Below are 26,480 nucleotides of genomic sequence, written 5' to 3'. Positions count from 1 at the left end.
TACCTGGGAGTTCGTTACTTGTTTTTACTAACTTTACTGATGTATAGTTTACATGTCATATGATTCACCTGTTTTTGGCTGTGGAGTTTGATTTATGATGGTAAGTTTGTACATAAACCATCACCACCAGTCTTAGAACACTTCCATCACCTTAGTACCTCTTTGCAGTCAATTCCTGTTCCTACTGCAGACCTCAGTCAACCACTGATCTGCTTTCTGTTGCTACTGTTTTGCCTTTTCTAGAAATTTGGGATAAACGGAATCATCCACTACGAACTTTTTAATGTGTGACTTCTTTCACTTAGCATGATGTTTTTGAGATTATTCCATATGTTGCATGCTAATCATTTTTACTGATCAATATTCAGCTTTATGGACATGCCATAGTTTATCCATTCACCAATTGATGACATTTGGATTGTTTCTGGCTGCTATGAGTAAGTGGTTGTGAACATTTGTGTACAAATCTTGTGTGGACATGTGTTTTCATTTCTCTAGGAAAGGAATTATTGGGTCATGTGATAAGTATATGTTTACTTTTAAAGAAACTGTTAAACTCTATTCCAAAATGGCTGTATCATTTTATATTCACGCCAGCAACATATGAAGACTCCAGTTTTTCCACATGCTGCCAACCCTTAGTTTTATCATTTTTTATTTTTATTTTTTTGAGAAGGAGTCTCGCTGTGTTGCCCAGACTGGAGTGCAGTGGCACAGTCCCAGCTCACCACAACCTCCACCTCCCGGGTTCAAGCAATTCTCCTGCCTCAGCCTCCCAAGTAGCTGGGACTACAGGTGTGTGCTACCACGCCTGGCTAATTTTTTGTATTTTCAGTAGAGATGGGGTTTTGCCATGTTGGCCAGGCTGGTCTCGAACTTTTGACCTCAGGTGACCCACCCACCTCAGCCTCCCAAAGTGCTGGGATTACAGACATGAGCCACCATGCCTGGCCTATCATTCTTTTTAATTGTAGCCATTCTAGATAGTGTGGTGGTATCTCATTGTGGTTGGTTTAAATTTACATTTCCCTAACGATGAATGCTTTGAACATCTTTTCAGGTAGTTGTCATTTGTATGCCTTCTCTGATGTAGTGTCTAATCAAATTTTTGTCTATTTAAATTTTATCTTCTCATTGAGTTGTAAGAGTTCTTTGTATAGCCTAGATATTAAGTCCTTTATCAGATATATGTGTACAATGTTTTCTGCTATGGTTCATGCTTTTTGTGTCCTAAGAATTTTTTTTTTTTTTTTTTTGAGATGGAGTTTTGCTTTTGTTGCCCAGGCTGAAGTGCAATGGCGCAACCTCTGCCTCCTGGGTTCAAGTGATTCTCCTGCCTCAAACCTCCCGAGTAGCTGGGATTACAGGCATGCGCCACCACGTCCAGCTAATTTTGTATTTTTTAGTAGAGACAGGTTTCTCCGTGTTGGTCAGGCTGGTCTTGAACTCCCGACCTCAGGTGATCCGCCTGCCTCAGCCTCCCAAAATGCTGGGATTACAGGCGTGAGCTACAGGGCCCAGCCAAGAAGTCTTTACTTAGCTTAAGGGCACAAAGAATTTCTCCTATGTTTTCTTACAGAAGGTTATACTTTAGCTCTTACATTTTGGGTCTATGATCAATTTTGGATTATTGTGTATGGTGTGAGGTAAGGATCGAGATTCACTTTTTTGCATATGGATATCCAATAGTTCCAGCACCATTTGCAGAAGCATTATACTTTATCCAGTGAATTATTTTGGCACCTTTGTTGAAAATCAACTGACAGCCATATGTGTGGGCCTATCTCTTAACTCTATTCCATCTAAGAGAGGATCTGGTCTGCTTAAGGCCAAAGATGTTCAGGCAACTCTTTTAAAGAGAGAGAAGCCTCTAGCCAAAGAGTCATGTGGTTCTCATCCTTTATTATTGCTGGGATAGTTTGTTCTGTCATTAAATAGACCTGCCATCTAGATCACAGGATCTTGGTGGTAGAAAAGACAACAGGAATATTTTCTTCCTGATGATGCCAGAATATCGTTGGTGGATAACCAACCAAAGGCCAGATGGTGACTTTTTTTTTTTTTTTTGAGACCAGGCTGGAGTGCAGTGGCACAATCTCGGCTCACCGAAATTAAGAATCAAGGAGAATCGCTTGATAATCCTGCCTCAGCCTCTCAAGTATTCCCTCTCAAAATTCCCCAGCTAATTTTTGTATTTTTAACAGAAACGGGGTTTTGCCATGTTGGCCAGGCTGGCCTCTAAGTCCTGACCTCAGGTGATCTGCCTACCTCAGCCTCCCAAAGTGCTGGGAATACAAGTGTGAGCCACTGCGCCCGGCCCCCAGATGGTGACTTCTATTCATTCAGTTAACATGCTTTGAGCCCCTCCCCATTCACGTGGTCTGGTCTATGCTGGTGAGCAGATCTCTGCCTTTCCTGGGTTCACTGTCACTTACAGCAATGGGAACTTGCTATGAAATCTATATTAGGATCGACTGAAAAATTCCATCAGCGACCTTTAAAGTGATTTAAAGCTGTAGAGCAGCTTATGGCACATTTTTCTCAAAACCCACCCTGATGTATTGGCTTATGCAACATCCATGGTAATGTATTCATTGGCTTTGTCTAAGTAGGCGCTCTGATACTTGTTGACTTGCGTGCTTTTATTGTTTGAGTAACATACAGCCAATCCTGGAGAACTTTTTGAGGAAGAAAATGAAACAGGTATGTGGTGCTTATACCCACAGCAGATGGTGCAAACAACTAAGTCCCACATTCTGGTTCTGAGGCAGCTCCCTTTTAGAATTAAATAAATGGAGTCTCCTGCCCCCACATAGTTCTTAACTTTGTGAATCAAACTGTGAGCCCTTGAAGAATTTAAAAAATTATATAGTAATGGAAAATAGTCATCCCTGATGACTGCCTTGGCAAAGCCCTCCTTCCTGAATGGTCTTTCTGCCAGCAAACCTTCAGCCCTCCAGCCTTCCTCCACACAGACACCAGAGTAATTTACTTTAAAACAGAAATCTGACCATGTGAACCCTCCCATGATTAAACCCTTCACTGGCTCTTCTTCAGCCACGGTCCTATGTGGAAGGGCTTCCCAGCTGCACCTCCCTCTGTAGCCTAGTTGGCCATTCCTTAGGTTATACTTTGCACAAATCTAAACCCAAGTACTTGTGGATCCCAGTTTTCCCCAAGCTCTCTCAGCACCTTTGCTTGGGTTGTGCCATCTGAGTGGAATTCCCAGCCCTGATTGCTGGTAACTACTTTTGTCCTTTAACAATCAATGCAGTGTTTTCTGGGAAGCCATCACCAGGTGCTTCCTCTTTCCTAGCATCTCTGACCAAATCAGTCCCTTCCCCTAAGTGCTCCCACAGTACACACTGCACTTATCGCTGCATGCTGAGATACCTGCTTAAATTCCTCAGGACATCCAGTTAGCATGGTGCCACGCACATGCCACATGTGTGATAAATGCTGGCCGTGCTGACTGAGGAGGCTGCTTTCTGTCACCATAGCACTTGTAAGAAAGATCCGTTTACGTAACACTGCCCCACACTTTCCAGGATGTGTCTGATGCTAAGAGCAGGGGAGTTCACTTCCCAGTGTGACTGGGAAGGAACAGGAATGCACATAAATGAGGTCTGGATAAAACTCCACCTCCTCATCTTGGCACATCACCTTTTCTAATCTCACCTATTAGAGGTACTATTAATAAGTGGTAGGCAAGTTGGCCAATTCTTGCTCTGTTGCCCAGCGCCCAGGCTGGAGTGCATTGGTGCAATCTTGGCTCCCTGCAACCTCCGCCTCCCGGGTTCAAGTGATTTTCCTGCCTCAGCCTCCTGAGTAGCTGGGATCACAGGCACGCACCATCACACCCAGCTAATATTTGTATTTCTAGTAAAGACAGGGTTTCATCATGTTGGCCAAGCTGGTCTTGAACTCCTGACTTCAAGTGATCCACCTGCCTCAGCCTCCCAGAGTGCTGGGATTACAGGCTTGAACCACCACGCCCGGCCCCAATTCTTTCTTATCCCTTCTCTCTGTTTATTCTATACCATTGAACATACAGAACACACAAGAAGAAAGGAGAAACAGGGCGCTGGAGTCACTGTAGAATTAAGAGGAAGTAATAACCAGCCATATAGGAAATGGAATTCCATTCTTTAATCCTTCCTCTTTGGTCTTTTTCTAAGTGAAGTCAGCCATGCTCTTCCATTCCTTCATTTCAATTACTATACAGTGTTAGAGAACAGCTTACAAAAACCAGCTCTTACCTGCCAGGATCCTCTCAGCATTCATCCGGTAGCTGTCTGCAGCCTCGGCCATGAATCGCGCTGTTGCCAAATGGTTCAGCATGATTTCACAGCTCTGGTCGTTTTTTTCCCACATGTCGGTTCCTTCAAAAGTGACAGCCTGGCGCTCCATTAAGGTCACAAGCGGCATTAGCAGTGGGACTGATACATTGTTTGGGGGAACACATGTGGACTCTGAAGAATAAGGAGTAGAGTTTTCCATATCAGATGTTTTCCAAAGTTAAGCACAGAATGAGGTGACTCATAGCCCTTGTCTTGTTCTAGCAACTGCAGCCTTCTACAAGCAACGCTGTCATCTGATAAAAGCCCTGATGAGCCATCCGCAGTGCTGCAGATAACTCAGGGCCTCATAACATGCCCTGCGTACTTGTACTCCACTCCCCAGCGGGGTAGTCCCATGCTTGCTCTGCCCACGTACTCACCTCTGCCTTCATGCAGGAGTTTGCTGAAGGGCTTCAGCTGTTTCTCATAGAGAATGGCAGTTTGGGTGTACTGGTGCCGCAGAGCAGTCCACGTCTTTTCTAACCTTGTGATCTGGAAGAAAGGTGGTGTTTTGGAAAAGGTTCTTTTTAAAATTACCTTTTTGTGGCTGGGCGTGGTAGCTCACGCCTGTAATTCCAGCACTTCGGGAGGCTGAGGCGGGTGAATCACTTGAGGTCAGGAGTTCAAGACCAGTCTGGCCAACATGGTGAAACCCTGTCTCTACTCAAATACAAAAATTAGCCAGGCGTGGTGGCGTGTGCCTGTAATCCCAGCTACTCGGGAGGTTGAGGCGGGAGAATTGCTTGAACCCAGGAGGCGGAGGTTGCAATAAGCCAAGATCATGCCATTGCACTCCAGCCTGGGTGACAGAGTGACACCCTGTCTCAAAAAAAATAAATAAAATTACCTTTTTGCTTAAATTTTGGAACAGGTGATAGATACACATGGTAAAAATGTCAAAGTGGCTGAAAGCAGGATAGAAAGAAAAAGTAATCCCCCATCCGCCCCATCTGCATTGCTGTTAGCCCATCCCAGAGACGACAACTCTCTTCAACTGCCTGTGCGTGTGTGCTTCACATACAGCCTGGCCTGCTGGCCAGTCCACTGTCAAAATTCAAGGCAGTATTGGATGAGAGGAAATAAACATGATGCAAAGTAAAACACCTGAATGAAAAATTACAACTCTTGTTATAATAGAAATCAGCATTATCATGAAAATATGGCAGAACTGATAAGTTGCTTATTTTAAATACTGATCCTAGAAAATTCCAGTGTACCTGAAGAATTTTGAAAGCTCTTGAAATAAAACTGGAATTGACCTCCCCAAAATTCCTGTCTATACGCACACCCCTTTTAAAAATAAATACATGCATATTATATACTACATAAACCACACCTATTCCTTGCCTCAAAAGCATTCAGTATAAGTACATATAAAACAGCCTTATTTTGTTAAATTTCTGCATAATAGTCCACTGTATGGATAGCTATAGTTTAACTCGTTTCTTAAAGAGTTTTATGACTTTTCTTCTTTGAGACAGGGTCTCACTCTGTTGCCCAGGCTGGGGTGCAGTGGTGCGATCACAGCTCACTGTAGCCTCAACCTCCCAGGCTCAGTGATCCTCCCACCTCAGCCTCCTGAGTAGCTGGGACAACAGACATGAGACACCATGCCTGCTACTCATTTCTTTTCTTCTGCAGGTAACTCAGGGCCTCAGTTTTCTTTTGGAACAGTTTAGTTGGCAGTAGCATATACCACTGACTCTGACTGTCCTAAGATAAATGGTCCCCAACTCATACCCTAAAACTGGCAAGGCTGTGTTAAGTTTTCTACATGAAACAAGGAAGGGCATTAGTATCTAGGGAATAAGAGCCAACTTTGTGTCAAATATTTGAAGAATTTCATTTAATCTTCACAATGCCCTTTAAGACAGGTATTTTGGCTTTGTTTTACAGATGAGAAAACAGAAGAGATTAGGTAACTGCCCAAGGCTTCCCAGCTGGTAAGTGGTAGAGCTGAGATTCATTTACTTGGCCTTGAAGAGGTCCTGTATCCAAAAGGAAGGTGAGTAGGCTCAGCACCAGCACATGTGCTGTGAAGAAGAGGCTGTGGCTGCCTTCCTCCTGCTGTCCACCATGCTGCCTGCCCTTCCTTCTGTAGACCCCTGCTCCCTACCCACTCCCTGAGGCATTGCCTTTCTGAAAGAAGCCTCTGGGTCTGGGCTAGGCCCATCTCCTGGACGTACTCTCTTGATACTAGAAGCTGGGAAGAGAAGGTGGCACATGTGGCTATAGTGTAAGGGCTGGGTTGGATGGTGACACGCAAAGTAATGTGACTCTCCTTTTGGGCTTTCCCTGGGTATGCCACTTCCTCCTAGGCCATTGAATGCTCTGGAGGACTGTGTCCTGTCACTGCTGATGTGCTCCAGAAGGGAAAGGCTGACGCTGTTAGAAGGCAGGGAGCCGCCTACAAAGCATGGTAATGTGGTTGGGGACAAGTCCCTAACTGCTGAGTTTGATGTCATGGATGGCAACCATGTGATCCCACAGAACATCTCCTTTACCAGTCTCAGGGGAGGCTCTGGGCTGGAAGGCTTTACCCACAGCCTGGCCTGTTGTTGGCTCTGCTGTCAAAATTCTAGGCAGTTTTAGGTGACAGGAAATAAACATAATGCACATTAAAATACCTGAATGAAAAAGTGATAAACCCCTGTTATAGTAGAAATCAGTATATCATGAAAATCTGGCAGAACTTATGGGTTGCTTATTTCAAATACCAATCCTACAAAATACCAGTCTACCTGAAGAATTTTGAAAGCTTCTGAAATATAATTCCCCCACAAATTCCCGATGAAGGCACTAAGTTTTCAAACCTTTTATTTTTAAGGTGACCTTGCTTTAATGCAAGTAAATTCTGTTCCTGCCATGATCTGACTTGTGGGACATGTGATCGTGGCTGTTTCTCAGTGGCAATGATGGAATTTCAGTGAGCACCTGGCAGGATTTCGGAGATAACCTGTGGCTATGAAACAGCCAAGCCGAGTGACCAGCGGTTTTGGTGTTACTAGAAAGTTTTGCTGGCCGGACTGTAAACTCATACTCAAGTCCTCCAAGCACCCAGGGCTTGGGAGAACAGAAGTGGGAGTGCTGATCCTCAGCGATAAAGATGGCAGCCTGACTTTCCTCTATGAGGCCTGCTTGACTTCAGACACAGATATTCATGTTTGACACTCATCCTAAAAAATCCCTGGCACAGCAGATAAATTCAAATGCCCAATTTCAGAAACGGTAATTAGGGAGTTCTATGGCAGATGGACCAGGAATCTGAACTTTTTAATAGGACAGTGTTTTAGGTGACCTGAGATAAACTATTCTAAGGATTCTCTGATAGAAGCTCTGCAAATGTCTCATTTCCCAGTGATTATCCTAAACTGCCCATACACCTGGTGACGCAGATGGAGGCAGTCTCTTATACAACACACTTGAGCCAGATGTCTCATCCTAATTGGTTCTCCATGAATCACTACTGTTCATGAGGATGATACTTGCTACTGTACATCAAAGAGAAAGCATGGACTGTCAGCAATTATTTACTGCCTTAAAAAATAGACCCCAGAGGCTGGGCGTGGTGGTTCACGCCTGTAATCCCAGCACTTTGGGAGGCTGAAGTGGGCGGATCACCTGAGGTCAGGAGTTCGAGATCAGCCTGGCCAACATGGCAAAACCCTGTCTCTACTAAAAATACAAAAAGTAGCCAGGTGTGGTGGCCCACACCTGTTATCCCAGCTACTCAGGAGGCTGAGGCAGGAGAATCACTTGAACCTGGAAGACAGAGGTTGCAATGAGCCAAGATCACACCATTGCACTGCAGCCTGGACAACAGAGCGAGACTTCGTTTCAAAAAAAAAAAAATAGACCCCAGTCCAGGTACAGTTGGCTCATGCCTATAATTCCAGCACTTTGGGAGGCCGAGGCGGGCAGATCATGTGAAGTCAGGAGTTCGAGGCCAACCTGGTGAAACCCTGTCCCTACTAAAAATACAAAAATTAGCTGGGTGTGGTGGTGCATGCCTATAGTCCCAGCTACTTGAGGCTGAGGCATGAGAATCACTCAAGCCCGGGAGGTGGAGGTTACAGTGAGCGGAGATCGCGCCACTGCTAGCCTAGGCGGCAGAGTGAGATTCTGTCTCAAAAAAGAAAAAAAAAAAGTAGACCCCAAATAATTAGGACACTGTCCCTTAAATGAAGCAGCTTTCACTAAGATTCAATTTACTTTTGAGATTGACTAAAATAGTCTGATTTGCCAAACATGGCATGCAGATCTCTTTACAAAACATTAAGTACACATAAAGTAATTGGAAATTTACCTGTGGCATTTCCAGGGCTTTCATGAGAGCTGAGAAGGAATAGAGGTCTCCCATGGAATCCTTCAGTTCCACCGCCACCTGGATGATCTTACTCAGAGTGGCTGCTCGGTCCTCCAAAGTGCCTGTGCAGCCCAGAATGTCCACTGCAATGCCAATGGCCATCGTGTTGTGTCTGAAAGCCAGGAGATCAGCGGTCAGGTTCAGGGCCAATGGGACTAGGAGAAAACTAAACCAAATCAGCCAAGAGCAGGGCTGTTTTTGTGCCATTTGCTGCTTTTGCTCTAAAAGGTGCCAGCAGCACAGTTTAGACGGCCAATCTCAACAGAGAGAACGCCGCTTAGCAGGCTGACTGTGGAGGGCCAAAGTAGGCCACAGAGGGTGCACTTTCAGTCAGAAAGCAAGATGTCCCCGGACAGGGCCACGTTCAACCCTGAGCCTGGGGGCACAAAGAGGGAGCTCCTGGGGCAAAGGTGCTCAGAAGTGCATGTGGCTTCTAGTACCCTGTACCATGAGAGGTTCATGGAGACAGCAGGTCCCCCAACATGCTCGGAGAATCTCTCCTCGGGGAAGCCCAGGGCCACCTCCACTGAGCCCCCTGGACTTGGGGATGGAAGGGACGGAAAAATGTGAGGACATGCTTGATCCAGGACAATAACATGGCCATCAGAACAAAGGCAGGAAAGAGGAGGTAAGAATGGTGTTCCCCAGCCCCACTCCAGAGGCCAGGAAATGAATGGGGAGGAGGATAAAGATTGAATAGTTGATGGGCTGGAATGTGCCTGTAAGGCCAGACCCTAATAAAATCGAAATCTCATTTTCCCCAACAAACCTCCCTTTTCTCATCCTAAACTACATGGGTCAACCTCAGAGACCCAAAACAGGAAGCAGGGTGATCTTTTCTCCGCATGACAACAGGATTAATATGAATGGGGTCAGTCTGCAGCAGAAAGCATAGACTGTGACCCCTTTTCCTTCCCACTGTAAATCAGGACCCAGGAGTTAACTGCTTTAGACCAGAATTGCCTCAATTTCTTACAGGTTGTGGTACAAGTGCTGGAGGCGAAGCCCCAATTTATAGCTATAGTTACTAAAATACAGCATGCATTTGAATTCCAGGGCCACTCTGTCCTGAACGTTCAGAGCTTAGGATGTTACTCCACGCTGTGCTCTCTCCGTGCCCAGGTGTGTTGGTCGGTCTCTTGCTCTCCTTGAGCAAAGGGCAGCAGGGATTCATTGAGTGCTTAGCATCACTCATTTCTCTAATGTTTGTTAAATAGGTAATGAGCTCTGCCTCCAAGTGTGTCTGCATATATATGCATGTATGGGGCTCACTTGCAGTGTAAGCTTGGGCTGGTACCTAACTGCTCCACCCCTCAGGTTCTTCATCTGTAAAATGGGAGCAAGGGTTGTGAGAAAGAGAGACTGTGTATGGGTGTGAAAATAATTAAAGTGAGCCAGGTCTCAGGCCTGTAATCCCAGCACTTTGGGAGACTGAGGCAGGCACAATGCTTAAGCCCAGAAGTTCGAGACCAGCCTGGGCAACATGGGTGAAACCCCATCTCTACTAAAAATACAAAAATCAGCCAGGCACGGTGGCACATGCCTGTAGTCCCAGCTACTCGAGTGGCTGAGGAATGAGAATCACTTGAACCCAGGAGGCGGAGGTTGTAGTGAGCAGAGATTGCGCCACTTCACTCCAGCCTGGGTAACTAGAGAGACTATCTCAAAACAAAAAGAATAATAATAATAATTAAAGTGCCTGGTACTGGCAGGCGCCTAATAAACAGCAGTTGTTATTAGAGTTGTCTCTGTACATGTCTCTCCCTCTGTATCTTGGTCCATTTTCCCTCTTTGTCTCCATCTCTTTTCTCTTTTCTCCATTTATCTCCTTTTCCTGATTTGTCTTTCTCAATTAATGGATCCGAACATAGACCTAAAGGATATTTTTATTATTTGTTTTTTTTTTTTTTTTGAGACAGGGTTTTGCTCTGTTGCCCAGGCTGGAGTGCAGTGGTGTGATCACGGCTCACTGCAGCCTTGACCTCCCTGGCTCAAAGGATCCTCCTGCCTCAGCCTCCCACGTAGCTGGGACCACAGGCATATGCCACCATGCCCAGCTAATTTTCGTGTTTTTTGTAGAAACAGGGTTTTGCCATGTTGCCCGGCTGGTCTCGAATTCCTGGGCTCAAGTGATCCACCTGCCTTGGCCTCCCAAAGTGCTGGGATTACAGGCATGAGCCACCGCGCCCAGTTGTTATCTGATACATTTTTGGAAGAGTTTTCTTATCCATTTGCAAAATGTTAACATTGACAGAACATTTTAGATGTTGCTTTTAACTATAAACTCACTTCCCATGCTGCATTCAATTGATTCTTTATTCAGTGTTTTCTCCCCCTATGTTTTAATGGCCCTCTAGTGTTATATCAATGGTTAACTGAATGGTTATATCCATTCACTCAACCAACATTTGCCTGAAACCTCCTGGATACACCAACTATGGGAAAAACAACTCAGGCTGGCAAATCTGCAGCAAAAGCTCCTGTGGTTGGCAAGAGGAGGCACTCAGATGTCACATGAAGGACACTTCCAGAGCAGTATGCCTGGAATGGGTGAGGTGGTAAATTAAAAATAAAGGGTCGTTTTGTATTTGATTCTCAAATGCAAGAAGGTGATGTCATGTGACACATCAGGACCTCTATAACCTTGCCCTTTATTTAATAAACACATTGTAATTAATAAAACTACTCCCCAGGCTCTAAAAAGAAGATCCCACAGGTCACAACAAGCTAAGGAGCAAGACCCCAGCCAAGAGGCAGTCAGGAGAAAAGAGCAATGAAGCAGAAAGTCAGAAAACAGCCAAGAGAGAAGCCCCAAACCTGTCACCCTCAGCCTGTCCCAGCACACTGAATGATACTAAGAAAACAGGGCTCAGATTCATGAGGCCTGGAACCTGGGGGGGTTTCAAGCTGAAATGTCTCATGGGAGGAACGGCAAAGTGTGGTGGCACAGCTCACCTCTGCTGATAGAACGGAAGCTAGTGGAGCCGGGAGTTCAGGCCCCTGGGGCAGGAGGGAAAAAGGGGACACCCGGAGAGAGGCTGGAACCTAGAAAAGTCTCATCAGGAAGAGCAGGGAAATTCAGAAGCGGGACCTAGAATTCCCCAGAGGCTTAAGCAATGGGTATTTCCGAACAAAGTCCGCATGGCCCACGTCTTCACCTCCATCCTCCCACACGGCTGCAATTCAGCGTTCTGGGTATTTTCTATGGGATGCATCCACGGCTGCGAGGCAAAACAGCAGCAGCATGGGAGTCATTTTATCTGCTGCACAGCCGAGGAAACTCTAAAGCAGCGACATCCATCCCCCGAGAGGTGGCTCTTTACCATGAAAACAGTAAATTCTAATTATAAAAAGTCATCCTTCAATCACATCAGTCACATTTCAGGTGCCCGAGAGTGACATGTGGCTGGTGGCTACTGTAACAGCCAATGCAGAACGCGTCTGTTACCACAGAAAGCTGTCCTGGACAGCACTGTGACCTGGAGCTTCACGGAAAGCCATGCGCAGTCAGTCATGGCAACTAGGACATGGGCTGGACAAACAGAAAACTTAACAAGATAGTCTTGCCCAAATCAACTTTTAAAAAATGTGTCAAAAAGGCTGGCTCTGTGGTAATATGGATATCTAGTCTAGAGCTTCTTTCCTTAAAAACATACCTCATTGTTGGTGTCTTTCTAATTCCTAAACATTCCATTTCAATGGACGCCCAGGGCCCTGGCTTTTCATGAGAAGAGGGGAGGGATGCCTCGGAGGCCCCAGACCAGTGCCGTCATCCCCTAACCTCTGACCCTATTTGTCCACCCCTCAAAGACAACACTGTCTAGACTCTGCTCTTCCCAGCCTTTCCCACAAACTCCTCCTAATTCCTCAAGCAATCTTAACTCCCAAAGAGACAAAGGCGCAGCTTGCTGGGCAGGAGACCCAGGAGACTCCATGGTGCTGGGGCCCCAGCTCTGCCCCAGGCTGCAGGATCTGTGACTCCTGCTCACACGGGCCAATTGAGTCACTGGCTTCAGGCCATCTGTTCTGTCCATCCACCCCTCCAGGAGCAGGGACGGGAACACATTCTTTGTTCCTGAGTTGTGCTGTCTCTGTGTGCAACTCCAGGAATTCTCAGGCTCAGGCTTCTGGGAAGAGTCGCTGTAGGCCATGTGCCCTGAAGTGCTATTACCCCAGGGCTAGGCTGGTGCTACGCCTCTCTGTTCTAAAACCTGCTGCTCTGATGCCTGCAAGGAGCTGGGAGGGTCGGAAGTGCAGAGGACGGCACTGCTCACCTTTCAATTATGTCCAGGCGCAGCTGGTGTCCGTGAGGCAAGGTAATGAGTTCCAGGCCTGAGCTCACCCCCATGTTCCTCCTCATCTCTTCAGAGACTTCAAGTATCCTAGCAACCTGTCAAGAGCCAAAGTTGAAATACACTGGATCAGGAACTGGGCTTGCCTGAGCATGAATTCAGCATATGAGAAGAAACACACTGAACTAGGATGGTGTGGACACACTTTATGTGTTGCATTTCTTTATAAGCAGCTGCTGACAATGCTGTTCTTATATGATGTTTAGGGTGTTTTAATACACAGAGTATAAAACTTAGGGGGAAAAGAAAGACTGGTGGGAGATGCTGACACTGCTCTGCAGATCTACAGATTTGTTAAGTGTTTCTGCCCAGCCAGAGGACAGTTCAGTCCTCTGCGCTTTTGTCTGACACAGGCCGGATCCTGCTGCGACGTTTTGCTGCCAACAGCAGGGCTGCATGTGTTCGGAGCCGACTGATCCCCTGCAGTGGAAAAGCGGAATCTCATCCAAGAGCCTCTCCGCTGTGGGCTTTGCCATTCATGTTCTCACTTAACAGCCACAGCTGGCTGCTATTACCCTTAATTACGCTTCTCCTGGGCTCAGTAAATGCTCTATAGGTCTGGAAACTATTAAAAATGTATACAGTGATTGGAAACCTGAGATCTCAAACACTCTTCTTTCTCCTGAGAGGCTTTTCTTAAAATCTTTGTCCCAGACAGCTCTCAACCCATCTCAATTCTAGTATGTAATCTCAGTTTATTAGAATCAGGTATTAGTTATTACAATGTCATGGAGAAGTGTTACAACTGAGCCAGTGTGTCTCTAAAATGGGGCCAATAGGCCAGGCATGGTGGCTTATGCCTGTAATCCCAGTGCTTTGGGAGGCCAAGGTTGGGGACTGCTTGAGGACAGGAGTTTGAGACCAGCTGAGCAACACAGCGAGACCCCATCTTTACAAAAAATTAAAAATTAGCCAGGCATGGTGGTGTGCGCCTGCAGTCCTAGCTTCTTGGGACGCTAAGACAGGAGGATCACTTGAGCACAGGAGTTTGAGGTTATAGTGAGCTATGATCATGTCACTGTACTTCAGCTGGGGTGAGAGCAAGACACTGTCTCTAAAAACAAAAGAAAAATTAAATGGCGGCTAATGACACCTCACAGCACAATGATGTGCTAAGAGTGGAACTAACAGATGCAACAACAAGTCTAGCCACCTGAACACATGGCAGGCATGGGATGGTTCCTCTCCTTGATCTGGTACACTTGTCCTCAACCTTAATTACTCCAGGCTATCAAAACACATCTGGATGTTTAGGTGGTATTACTAACCCTGCCCTGTAACTTCTGTGGCTGAACTACTGTCAACCCTGAGGGGATGACCCTGTGGATGAGCTCTCCAGTGGTAGATGCCAGGACAGGATGCAGAATTCCTACTGTGCTCCTACCTGTGCTCTCTGGGCCTCAGTTTCCCCTTTTCTAATGTAACTGCTAAGTTCACCTTTCTCAAGGACTTTGCAAAGGATTCAGATAACTTTAGAACCCCTAAAAGCTACCTGAAAATACAAGTTGTGAATCATCAGCCATGTGGAAAGGGGAAGAATTCTGGCCAGATCTTGGGAAAGAGATTTATAACTTGACCTTGGCAAGGCAGCCCAGATGCACGCCACACACGCTTCCTTGCATATTTAGACAGCTGCCCTCTGTCAGAGGTCCCAAACCCTGTACTTCTGAGGGGTGTCCCCCACACTCTGGGTGGCGAGATTAAAAGGCCTGTGATTGATTCAGTTTTGCTCTGGAAAACCTGGCAGACGGGCGGCGACCCCTGCTCTCCAGTCTGCATTTCTTCAGCACATATATGCCATGTCTGGGTCACTTCCCTGGAGCCACGCCTGCTTGCCTGAGGGCCAAGGGGATCCCAAGCTCACACCACAGGGCCTGGATTAGGTTCCCTGACAAATGCCCAAGGTTATGCAGCTCACAGACACAAAGGAAGGACAAACATGTCTAGAGCATTTACTGTGAGCCGACTCCACAGGGCAGGGTGGCAGAAGCACCCCCGATGAGGCTTCCTTCTGCCCTCCAAATCTTAGCTGGTCTACTCTGCTGCATCTCTGGACTCCACCCACTGCTCCTTCTTCCACTGCCTTGGAGGCTGCTGCATGGACCCAGGAGACACCTGATGGGGGCCCAGCCCAGCCCTCCTCCCAGCCGCAAGGGCCTTTCTAAAATGCCATGAGATTGCCTGGCTCCACTCACTGGTTCTGTTCCCCTTGGCACAGAGGATCAGATCTGCACCCAACTCAACTGTAAAGTGCCTTGAAGGCAGGAACCTGGTATGAGCCCAGAAGTAGAGACTTAGAAAAGGCCTATGAAGCCCTCCCACACCCCACCCCTAACCCCATCTTCTTCCACCCACACAGAATGAATCTGCTGTAAACCAATCCCTCTCTCCATGGGTTTTGACAACTAAGTCTCTGCGCATGTGCGTTGCCTGCCATCTGCAAGATGCTTTTGGTGTTCATCTGGCCAAAGATGCAGCCTTCCAAACTCATCTTGGACATCCCCACCCCATCTCCACACCCAACTCCCTGTTCAAGGCCCTGCCCAGAGGCCCCACAGCTCCTGTGCCTTCCCCTGCAGGGCATTTCCCACCTGGGTTGTGGTCCAAGCTCCTGCGTCACTGTCCCTCCCCAGCCCACCCCCACCCGATAGCAGGTGCTCCAAGAGCAGAGACCACAAGCTGCCCTGGCACAGTAGGTGCTCAGTCAAGTCTGAATATATAACACAGATAAACACTTAGTGCTCACTGTGGGCTAGGCAAGGTGCCCAGGGCTTTTAATATATTATTATCTCATCTAGTCCTCGCTGACCACCTGGGTAGCTGTATTCCTTACAGACAGGCAGAGAAGGGGAGGCTGTTCAGCTTATGTGGCAGAGGCAGGATTCAGGCTCAGTTGGGCCAAGTGCTTCACTACTGGACCTCACTTCTAGCTATAGGCAAAGACCTTGCGCATGGTGGGAGGGGCTCAGTGGCTCCTAACTAGGCCCTTTGGGGGTGGGGGCATGGACGCAGCAGGACAGGGAGCCTGGAGGGCTCTTAGGACCACCCACTGTCCTGATGGCCTATCTGGGCATCTGCCCACATGGCTGGGAGCCAGCACGCGGGGCCCAGATGCTAGCCAGAGCCTGCTCTCAGCTTCTGGGTGGCCCTGTCTGGGCTGCCACTGCACTTGGGATGGGAAACAACAGATCTGGTTGTATTTCCCTCTTAGAGATGCCCACTTGGAAGTCAGTGGTTCCAGGAAGATAATATGGAAATGGTGGTAGACTCCAGAGACAGGGAAGAAGGAAGTTTCAACACATGGCTCCTGCTCACTGCCTGGGGACCCCATCCAGCCCCTTGTCCAGGGGTGCCTGCAGGCAGACATGGGAGTGAGACCCCACTAGGAGGACACAACGCACTACAGCAAGCCAGGGAGACTGCATTCTTCAGTGGGGAACATCCTCGGGGTCTAGTTTCATGGCTACCAAAGGTAGTGGGCAGGTCCCAGACCTCCTGCCAAGGGCGGGCAGGCAGGCATCTCTCCTCCACCTAGAGGATCATTAAGCCCTGCCCAGGGCCACAGGAAGGATTCATTCCCCTGGGAATTGGGCTGCTCTGTAAACCCAGGCCTGTTTCTACAAGGAGCTTCCTCTATGGAGAACCCACGCAGGTTCATACCAGGCCAGAGTCTCCCTCCTGGCCCACTGACATGGTTCTGCTCTCAGATTCAGGGCCCAATGTGCGTGACTGACTACAACAGAAATCCTCAATCCTCTTACTTCCCAAACAGGTTAAGCTCGCTTTAAAGTGAGGTCCAGATAACTTTGCAAATTGCGTGACTACCTGTGAGCACTGCCTGAGGCCATCCGGCCAAAAGTACAGCAGGCCCTTGTTCTTCCAATGCAGCCCTGGCTCTCTTCTCAGGGCCTGCTCAGCAGAAGTCCACCCTCAGCCCCACCTCCCAGGCCTGGGCAATGAGTTACTCTGGTTTCTGAGTCATCCCTCAAGCTCCGTTGTCAGCAAGGGCCTTGTTTACTCCAGGATGGTCAGCAGCTGCCTAAAGTTCCTCAAGCCTGTTTGGGGGAGCCCTCCATCAACTTTGGCACTCCCTGCAGGAGTGTTCTGAGACTGGACTTCTTGCCATGATTCAACACATAGGAAGGAAAACCCAGCTCCTAAATAAGCCCTGACATCTGAAGCTAATTGACTTCCCTGAGCTACAAATAAAGAAGGGCTTCAAATGCCCAGGAACCAGCCTCTTTATATTGAAAAGGTGGACCGAGCCCACCATCACCTGAGACAGCATCTGGTGTCTAGAATACAGTCAGCCCTCCTTATCCATGGCTTCTGCAACAGTAGATTCAACCAACAAAGGATCAAAAATATTCAGGAAAAAAAAAAAAGCTGCATTGGTATGAAACATGTAGACTTTTTTCCTTGCCATTATTCCCTAAACAATGCAGTATAATAGCTATTTACAAAGCACATATATTGTATTAGGTGTTATAAATAATCTAGAGATGATTTAAAGTATACAGGAGGATTGCATAGGTTATATGCAAATACTATTCCATTTTATATAAGGAATGCAAGCTTCTGTGGATTTTGCTAGCCACTGAAGGTCCTAAAACAAATCCCCACGGATATGAAAAAGTGACTTAATCTCTTTTAAGGATGAGGTTGCTTTGGGACTACCTATGAACAAAAGTCACTCACATCTAAAATAAACGTTTCCTACAAAAAAAATGGTGATGGGCCGGGTGCAGTGACTCACACTTATAATCCCAGCACTTTGAGAGGCCAAGGCAGGCAGATCACTTGAGCTCAGGAGTTCAAGACCAGCCTGAGCAAAATGGCAAAACCCTATCTCTACAAAAAATACAAAGAGTTAGCCAGGTGTGGTGACATGCGCCTGTGGTCCCAGCTACTCAGGAGGCTGAGGTGGGAGGATCACTTGAGCCCGCGAGGCAAAGGCTGCCATGAGCTGTGAACGCACCTCTGCATTCCAGCCTGGGTGACAGAGTGAGACCCTATCTCAGAAAAAAAAAAAAAAAAAAAAAGGTGACGATGTAAATATTTAATCATGTGGAAAGACAGTCATGTTGGTCAATGAAAGGTTCAGGGTTTGGAATAGTGTGTACAGACCTGTGCCATTTCTGTGGCAAATAGATATTACACATGCAATTATTTACATGTATCCATTTACAGAGAAAATAATGTTTTCGCATAAACCAAATGCTGACAATGGTGATCTCCAGGAAACTGGATTTTGTGTGGTTTTATCTTTTAATCTGTATTTTAGAATTTTTTTTTTTTTTTTTGAAACAGAGTTTTGCTCTTGTTGTCCACGCTGGAGTGTGATGGTGCGATCTCGGCTCACCACAACCTTCGCCTCCCAGGTTCAAGCAATTCTGCTGCCTCAGCTTCCAAAGTAGCTGGGATTATAGGCATGTACCACCAAGCCCAGCTAATTTTGTATTTTTAGTAGAGATGGGGTTTCTCCATGCCTCAGGCTGGTCTCGAACTCCTGACCTCAGGTGATCCACCGCCTTGGCCTCCCCAAGTGCTGGGATTACAGGCTTGAGCCACCATGCCCGGCCATTTTAGAGTTTTTCTAAATTGAGGAAGGATTATTTTAAAAATCAAGGTAGCTTTAAAGATGTTTATACTAAAGATCATTTTAGTAATAAAATAAATATGTAATGCATTAAGTATAATGTAATAAAAATAACCAAGGTCTGCTACTCCAGAAACTACATTTTCATCTACAGTCTACTCTCCTGTAGCTTTGGCTTTACCAATTCTGATGGAGCTGAGGCAAGGGGGTAGTTTTTCAATAAGCACCAGGTGCGAGGAGGATTCTGTTGCAGCTGCTGATGCCAGCAGGGGTGGGTGGGAGAAGATGGCGGCCCCCACCCCCGGCAGCAGCCTGTCATCCCTCTGTCCGAGATGAATTTTATAAGCTTCCTGTTTGGGCAAAGGTTGTCCCAGCTTGTGGTTCCCACCCCTTAAATAAATTCCCATGCTGGTGTTATCTTCAGACCTTCCTAAGGGCAAAGCATTTAATAGGTAAGGCAGAGTGAGGCCAGATGGATCCCCTCCTTCCAAACCTACAAAAGCCAGAGGAGCACCGGGACCCCTAGCTCTTACCAAACCTTGAAAAGCCAGAACAGCACCAGGACCCCCAGCTCTTACCCTGCAGTCCATGCTCAGTACGTGCTGGGCGATGACCTTGGGGTCGTTGTTGGTGAACAGTTCTTTTGCACGTTTCAACATTGCTGTTTCCAGGGGCTTATTCTCAGGGGGAAGGAACTTTGACTCAAACTCATTGGGCCTGAAGGAGGAGACAGTCTCCAGGAGGGGCGTCACAAACTCGCCCTTGTTCCACTGCCCCTTCTTCATCTGAGCTGCTGCAGGTTCCCAAGGTCTTTCCCTGTCATCATCATCAAGGATCAGGTAGTTGATGCCAGAGTTCCGGGGACCTGGCGCCCCATTCTGGTTGGCTGTGAGCAGTTCTGTGTGGCTTCCCTGGGCACATAAGGGTAGCTTTGCTCCCCTGCCGCAGCCTGTGGCAAACACTGGGTTCAGTTCACAGTAGTTGGCCTCTGAGTTGAGCCAGGCAGAGGGAGATGAGGGAACCTTGAGGAACGGCACCTTGCAGGGCTTAGGCGGGGGCTTAGGGCACAACTGACTGTCTGATCCCCTCAGCGCCTCCCCGGCCCTGGCATCCGAGGAGACCCTCCGAACCACTGCTGGGCTCAGGGCGGGCTCGCTTCCCGTCCTGAACACAGATGAGTTTGGGCAGGGGCTTGTGTCCACACCCGAGGACTGAGGTGGCAGCTTGCAGCCTGTGGGGGATAAGAAAAGGTCAGAGAAAGCTCATCTGTGTGGAGAATATAAAACAAACAAAACCAGAGTGGCAGCTCCCCGGCCCTCCGTTCATGCCCTTGGGTTTCAATTTTCATTTTCATTTCCAAAAGAAAATTCAATGTGACTGTCCCACACCCAATCTCAGGGAGTCTACAGCATTGTGAGGGCTGGGCTGGGCTTGCCCCATCCCATACTCCTGGGTGCAATTCGAAATCCCGGGGACTGCTGACGCCTGGGTTACAAATGTTGTTGTATGGTCATAGAAGGCTGGGACAGTCAGAATGATAAAATATATGAGCAAGGAGGGCATGAATAATGTAACCTTGCCCTAAGAAACAGAAGTCGTTAGCCACCTAAAATGCCACTCTCAAAGGGTGGATCCCAGCCAGCTTCCAAAGGGGAGCTGGAGACAGGGAGGGGAAAGAGACACTGGGGTAACCTACATGGAAGTAGTTTACACGGGGGCATTAGGAAAATCCCTTTGTGGTCCCAGGGAAAGTCAGTCATGAAAATAATGAAAACAACCCCCCGTCTTACTAATGTAACTGCTTATTAGGTCTCCCCACACCCCATACCTTACCACTCTTCCAGCCTTGAAAGCAGAATGGAGAGCAAGGGCAGTGGCCTGGACAGCTGTTCTGCCAAAAGCCCCAGGAGCCACCCACCCACCCGGGAAAAGGGAGTAGGCTCATTTGTCATGAAGACCACCAGTTTTCAAAGGGGCTTGAATCAGAAAACCTGGGTTCAAATGCTGGGTGATTCTGGACAAGTTACTTAACCTATCTGTGCCTCAGTTTCCTCAGCTGTGAAATGGCAATAATCATGCCTACCCTGAAGGCTTGCTACGAGGCCTAAAAGCTGGCATACGGTGTCTAGCTCAGTGCTTCGCTGCCGGATATAATTCTGCAAACCCATTCCCCTCCAGGCTGCAGGCCTGAGGCCTTGTGTCATTTTTGAATGAGACAATTAGATGGGGCAGGGTAACAGCCTGAAGGAAACCAGGGTCACACTGACGTTCTCCCTGAAAATTCCCCGAAACATACCAATCGGCAGGTAGCTCTCTGACTGGTGGGCTTTGAGGGACAAGGCTCTTCTGTCCTGCATGTGATCCAGGCAGGCTGGCTGGCTACCACTCTTTTCTTTGTTTCTGAAGTAAAAGACAAATAGGATGGAAACGTGTTGCTAAAGTGTAAAATAAAACCTTTAGGCAATGCCATGGGAACTTAAACAAAAAAAAAAGAAAACTGCTCAGAAGGAGAGTGCTATAGCATACCCTAAAAGTAAAGGAATGTCCGCTGGAGAAACAAATTACTGATGGGGCGATTAATATATGACTGTGTTGTGTGCTCCATCCCCCTGTCCCCATGACCAATGCAGCTAAGTCCTAGGATGCCTCCTCTGGGCCTTTCCATCCTGTTGAACAGAGCAGGGTAAAAGTTTTACGATACTCCCGGGAAAATCTGATGAACTGGAATGTGTACTTTTAACAGAGCCTAAAACTACTTACAGGCCCAGAGGGAATGGCTTGCCTAACTAACATGCATTTTCCACACGCTCCACAGTGTTGCAGTTAGGAAGGAAGCTGTGGGGAAACTTCCATTTTGGTGCAAATCTCAGCAACCCCCAAATAACCTGCAGGACTTCCTGGGGAGGCTGCCATCCCCAACCTCCTGGATGCTCTGGGGGGACCCTCACACAGCCTCCTCCTGCTGAGCTGGGAAAAGGCATCGGCATGGTCACCAAGCAGCAGTTGGGAGGCACACTGTGTAACCACACAAGGAAAAGGTGGAAGGTAACTTTCAACACACTCGCTGTTATTCCTTCTGTCCCTTTCCAATTCAGATTGGGAATTTCTCCAGCACCAAGCACCAGAATCTCCCTAGCTAGAGACGGAGGCACTGCACCAGCTAAGTTGTTATGAACTTTAATTGGCCTTCCCATAAACATAAAACATTCTTATGTTACAGAAATCACGAAGTTCTTTCCTACCTTCACAAGCACCAAAGAAAAAACAAATCAAAAAACCCCCAAACTCCGAGGAACAGAGAAATTCCAGCAACCTTTCGAAGATAAGGCAAGACCGAGGGCAAATTACAAAAGGAAATGTCTCCCGAGAAGTGATATTTAAGCAGTGACCACTGCGGCTGGACTCCAGGGGCCAGAACGGCAGGGCGTGGAATGCAACCTGCCTGTGAGCACACACCTTTGCCCAGAGCAGGCCACCAGCCAGCCAACTAGCAGGCCCGACGTCAGGGCAGGTGGCACCTCGCCAGAGCTGCATAAGGGAGCCACTGAAGGACATTGGGGCAGGGCAGCAGGCCATGGGCCATCTTTTCCCCTCCTCCCACTTAAACATTTCTGGGCGTGCTGCCTGTACAAAGTGGTGACAAGTTCTAGGAGGATCTGCATTCCAAAGGGCAAACAGAAAAGTGGCTCTATTAGGCCTGACTTGTTGACTTAGAGACTTTCTTCGTCTTTTTTTCATTTCTTATCTTAAAAAGTTTTTAAACCAGGATCATTCAGGGCCAACTAGGAGGCCTTCCCCACAGCAGTGGTTCTGTTATCTCGCCGAATACACTCCCACTCTGTGCGTGACATTAATTCCCTGCTTCAACCATTCAGCAGCCTATCCCTCCCAAAGGAAACAGAAGAAAAGGTACCCCTTCTAACACTTTAAGGGATCTCAAGTCCAATCCTATTACTATGAAAAGGAGGATTTCTAAATATCAGGTCTTGCCTCCCTCCTTGCAATTGCCCTGAGTTTTTTAGTTTGTTTTGAGACAGGCTCTTGCTCTGTTGCTCAGGCTGGAGTGCAGTGGCATGGTCATGGCTCACTGCAGCTTCAACCTCCCAGGCTCAAGCAATCCTCCCACCTCAGCCTCTCGAGTAGCTGGGACCACAGGCACACACCACCATGCCCAGCTAATTTTTATATTTAAAAAATTTTGTGGATACATAGTAGGTGTATATATTTATGGGGTACATGAGATGTTTTGATACAGGCATGCAATGTGAAATAAGCGTATCATGGAGAATGGGGTATCCATGCCCTCAAGCGTTTATCCTTTGAGTTACAAACAATCCAATTACACTCTTTATTTTAAAATATATAATTAAGTTGTTTTGACTACAGTCACCCTATTGTGTTATCAAATAAGTCTTATTCATTCTTTCCAAATTTTTTGTACCCATTAACCATCCCCACCTCCCTCCCATCCCGCACTCCCCACCCACTACGACCCTTCCCAGGCTCTAACCATCCTTCTACTCTCTGTGTCCAAGAATTCAGTTGTTTTGACTTTTTGATCCCACAGATAAGTGAGAACATTTGTCTTTCTGTGTCTGGCTTATTTCACTTAACATAATGATCTCCAATTCCATCCATGTGGTTGCAAATGACAGGATCTCATTCTTTTCATGGCTGAATAGTACTCCACGGTGTATACGCACATTTCCTTTATCTATTCAGCTGTTGATGGACACTTAGGCTGCTTCCAAATCTTAGCTATTGAAAACAGTGCTGCAACAAACATAGTGCAGGTATCTCTTTGATATACTGATTTCCACTCTTCCGGGTATATACCCAGCAGTGGGATTGCTGGATCATATAGTAGCTCAATTTTTGGTTTTCTGAGGAACCTCCAAACTGTTCTCCATAGTGGTTGTACTAATTTACATTCCCATCAACAGTGTAGGAGGGTTCCCTTTTCCCCACAATCCTCACCAGCATTTGTTATTACCTGTCTTTTGGATATAGACCTTTTTAACTGGGGTAAGGTGATACCCATTATAGTTTTGATTTGCATTTCTCTGATGACCAATCATGTTGAACAACTTTTCATATGCCTGTTTGCCACTGCAGTGGCATGATCTCGGCTCACTGCCTCCTGGGTTCAAGCAATTCTCCTGCCTTAGTCCCCTAGTAGCTGGGACTACAGGCATGCACCACCACACCTGGTTAATTTTTGCATTTTTAGTAGAGATGGGGTTTCGCCATGTTGGCCAGGTTGGTCTTGAACTCCTGAGCTCAGGTAATCCACCTGCCTCTGCCTCCCAAAGTGCTGGGATTACAGGCGTGGGCCACTGTGCCCAGCCCATTTGTATGTCTTCTTTTGAGAAATACTCATTTCTCAAAAGAGCAAATCTTTTGCCCATTTTTAAAATCAGATTATTAGAGTTTTTCCTATAGAGTTGTTTGAGCTCCTTATATTAATTTTCATATTTTTTGTAGAGACGGGGTTGTGCCATGTTGCCCAAGCTGGTCTCGAACTCTGAAGCTCAGGCAATCTGCCCACCTTAGCCTCCCAAAGTGCTGGGATTACAGTTGTGAGCCACTGTGCTGGGTCTGAGTCTGACATTCTACTCCTCTCCAGATAATAATTATCATGAACACTTCCCTAGCACCTCCTATGTGCCTGCACTGTTCTGAGCACTTTGCATATATTAAATCATATACACCTCACAAGCTCCATCTTTCCAGATGAAGAAGGTGAGGCCCAGGAAGGTCAAGTTGCTTGCCCATGGTTGAACAGTTGCCCAGTGTGGAGCCGGCATTTGTGCCTGGCTACTGGGTCCCCAGCCAGATGCTGACTAGCATGTGCCGGAGCCTCCAGGCAGCACACAGCTGTCATTTGCATTCCACACAGAGTCCTGTATTTTCCTCCCGAAGTTTTGCAGTATAGAAATGACAGTTTATGACATTTCCTCATGGACCAAAAAAAAAAAAAAACAAAACAAAAAACCAGTGAGTAGAATAAAATACGTTGGTTTACGTGCATAAGATTAGAAGCTGGGAGCCAGGTCAGGGCTGCTGTGCGACTGAGGGGCTGGACTGGATCTATGTCCCCAATGCCTGCCTTTTCCCTCCTTTCCTTTCCTAGTGCTTTTAGATAATATGCACAAAGACTTTGAGCTCTGTGAAAGACGGGCCCTATACAAATGCAGGCCAATGTCGCTGACATTTGACAGCTGGGTGCTTAAGATCAGTGAGGTTTTGAAGCCTTGATTTTCCACCAAGTGCCCTGAATCCTTCTCTTCCCCCATTCCCTGAGATTCAGACTACAGACCCATGCTCTCTGCATCTCCTATCTTAGAAATCTCATCTGTTCTCACCAAGTGAACCACCCTTTCCAGGTGGACCAAGCCCTGATTTAAGTTTTCAGCCCTAACTCCCCTCCTGGACCCCAAAACTGCTGCTGGACTGTGGCACTCAACAAGCCCATAGTCTTCCAGCTCAGATGAAAAAGTGTGTTTTATCCTCCAAAGTCCCCTCCCTCCTGGTCACGCCTGTGGTCTCCAATGTGCCCGCCCCTCTGACTGTACCACGTGAAGAAGAGCCCTGGGAGGCCACGCTCCTACATCTCTTGACTGTCCCTCCACTGCACTCCTGCAGCCGGGGCACTCCATGACTCACTAACTGGGTTTCCTGTTCCTTCCTGTCTCACTCCTCGCGCCCGGTACATCGCTGTCCATTTCTATTCTTAGGACACCGTGTTCACTATGCTGAGTCTGTGCAGCATCCTTAAAGCCCTGCACCTGGCATTAAGGCCCCCACGATCTGGCTGGGGCTACCTCCCTAAGCCCACTGCTACGGGTCCCTTGCACAGACCCTTTGTTCCAGCCCCACCAGCACATTCACTACAAGCTCTTCATACCGTTTTCTGTCCCCACACTTATGCCCATGCTATGCCTCCCACCTGGAACCCCCCCCGCCCTTTGCAGCATCTATCCAAATTTCCCCCAGCGATCAGACCAGCCAAGTCTACCCCCTTCACAAGGTCTCCCCATCAGCGCCCCCCCAAATTCTTCCTCAGCTCCTGTACCATTCATTGCTGGCACTGCTCAGCTGGGAGTTAATCGTTCACTGCCTCGTGACAGCTATTCCGTGAACAGTCGGCATTCCTATTAACATCTTTTATATCTCTGTTCCATGATGAATTCTTCATTTGCCTAACTCACCTTGGGCACCCCTGGCGCCCCTCATAGTCCTGCAGAGGAGGCCCTGACCTACCTGAGGAGGTTTCCCCTGGGCAAATTCTGCTCTCGGGCCTGGATGCCACCCATGGTGAGGCTCAGCCTCTTGGCCACATCCGGCCTTCCCTCGGTGAGGCTGCCCTCCCGGGCCTGGCCTGGGGAGGTGCCATAACGCTCCTCCAGGCACCGCAGGGGCACCGTCCTGTTGATGGGCTGGAAGATGATGGCGCCACTCTGCTGGGAGATGGGCCGGCGGTTGCCCACGTAGCAGCGCACCAGGCCGGGGATAGAGTCGAAGCTCTCCATCTCGAACTGGTACTGCACGCGGCTGTAGGCCTCGCTGAGTCGCAGAACTGTCCGGTTGATTTTGAAGTGCTGAGCAAGGTTCTTCCACTGACAGGTCAGGACAAAGTTCCCAGGGCTGGACAGAGAGTCACGAACTAGGAAGTCGCCATCTCGCTGCACAAGGTTTTCAGACACCTTTGGGACAAAAAGGTGAGTGAGGAGTAGGAAAGGCAAATTCACATTCCTTCTAAAAGCTTATGGCTACCCACTTCTCTGGGCCAACAGAAGACAATGCTACTATGTCTCTTCTTG

The 26,480-nt window shown here is 47.6% G+C and overlaps 1 protein-coding gene across 6 annotated transcripts in view; it reads right to left on the bottom strand.

Annotated features, from left to right (window-relative positions):
* The window catches only part of BCAR3 (BCAR3 adaptor protein, NSP family member), a 282,319-nt gene that overhangs the window by 1,240 nt on the left and 254,599 nt on the right, over positions 1-26,480 (bottom strand). For all 6 annotated transcript variants that reach the window (XM_063718417.1, XM_054554113.1, XM_054554110.1 and 3 more), the window contains 7 exons: positions 25,921-26,363; positions 20,954-21,057; positions 19,236-19,888; positions 12,981-13,096; positions 8,647-8,818; positions 4,721-4,832; positions 4,260-4,472 (listed from right to left, as the gene is read on the bottom strand). In XM_063718417.1, the coding sequence (XP_063574487.1) occupies positions 4,260-4,472; positions 4,721-4,832; positions 8,647-8,818; positions 12,981-13,096; positions 19,236-19,888; positions 20,954-21,057; positions 25,921-26,363 (1,813 nt within the window). The remainder of the gene's footprint in view (positions 1-4,259; positions 4,473-4,720; positions 4,833-8,646; positions 8,819-12,980; positions 13,097-19,235; positions 19,889-20,953; positions 21,058-25,920; positions 26,364-26,480) is intronic.

This window comes from Pongo abelii, chromosome 1 (assembly GCF_028885655.2).
Source record: "Pongo abelii isolate AG06213 chromosome 1, NHGRI_mPonAbe1-v2.0_pri, whole genome shotgun sequence".
Lineage (NCBI taxonomy): Eukaryota > Metazoa > Chordata > Mammalia > Primates > Hominidae > Pongo > Pongo abelii.
The sequence above is the reverse complement of the archived record's forward strand: the minus strand, read 5'-3'. Positions and strand labels throughout refer to the sequence as shown.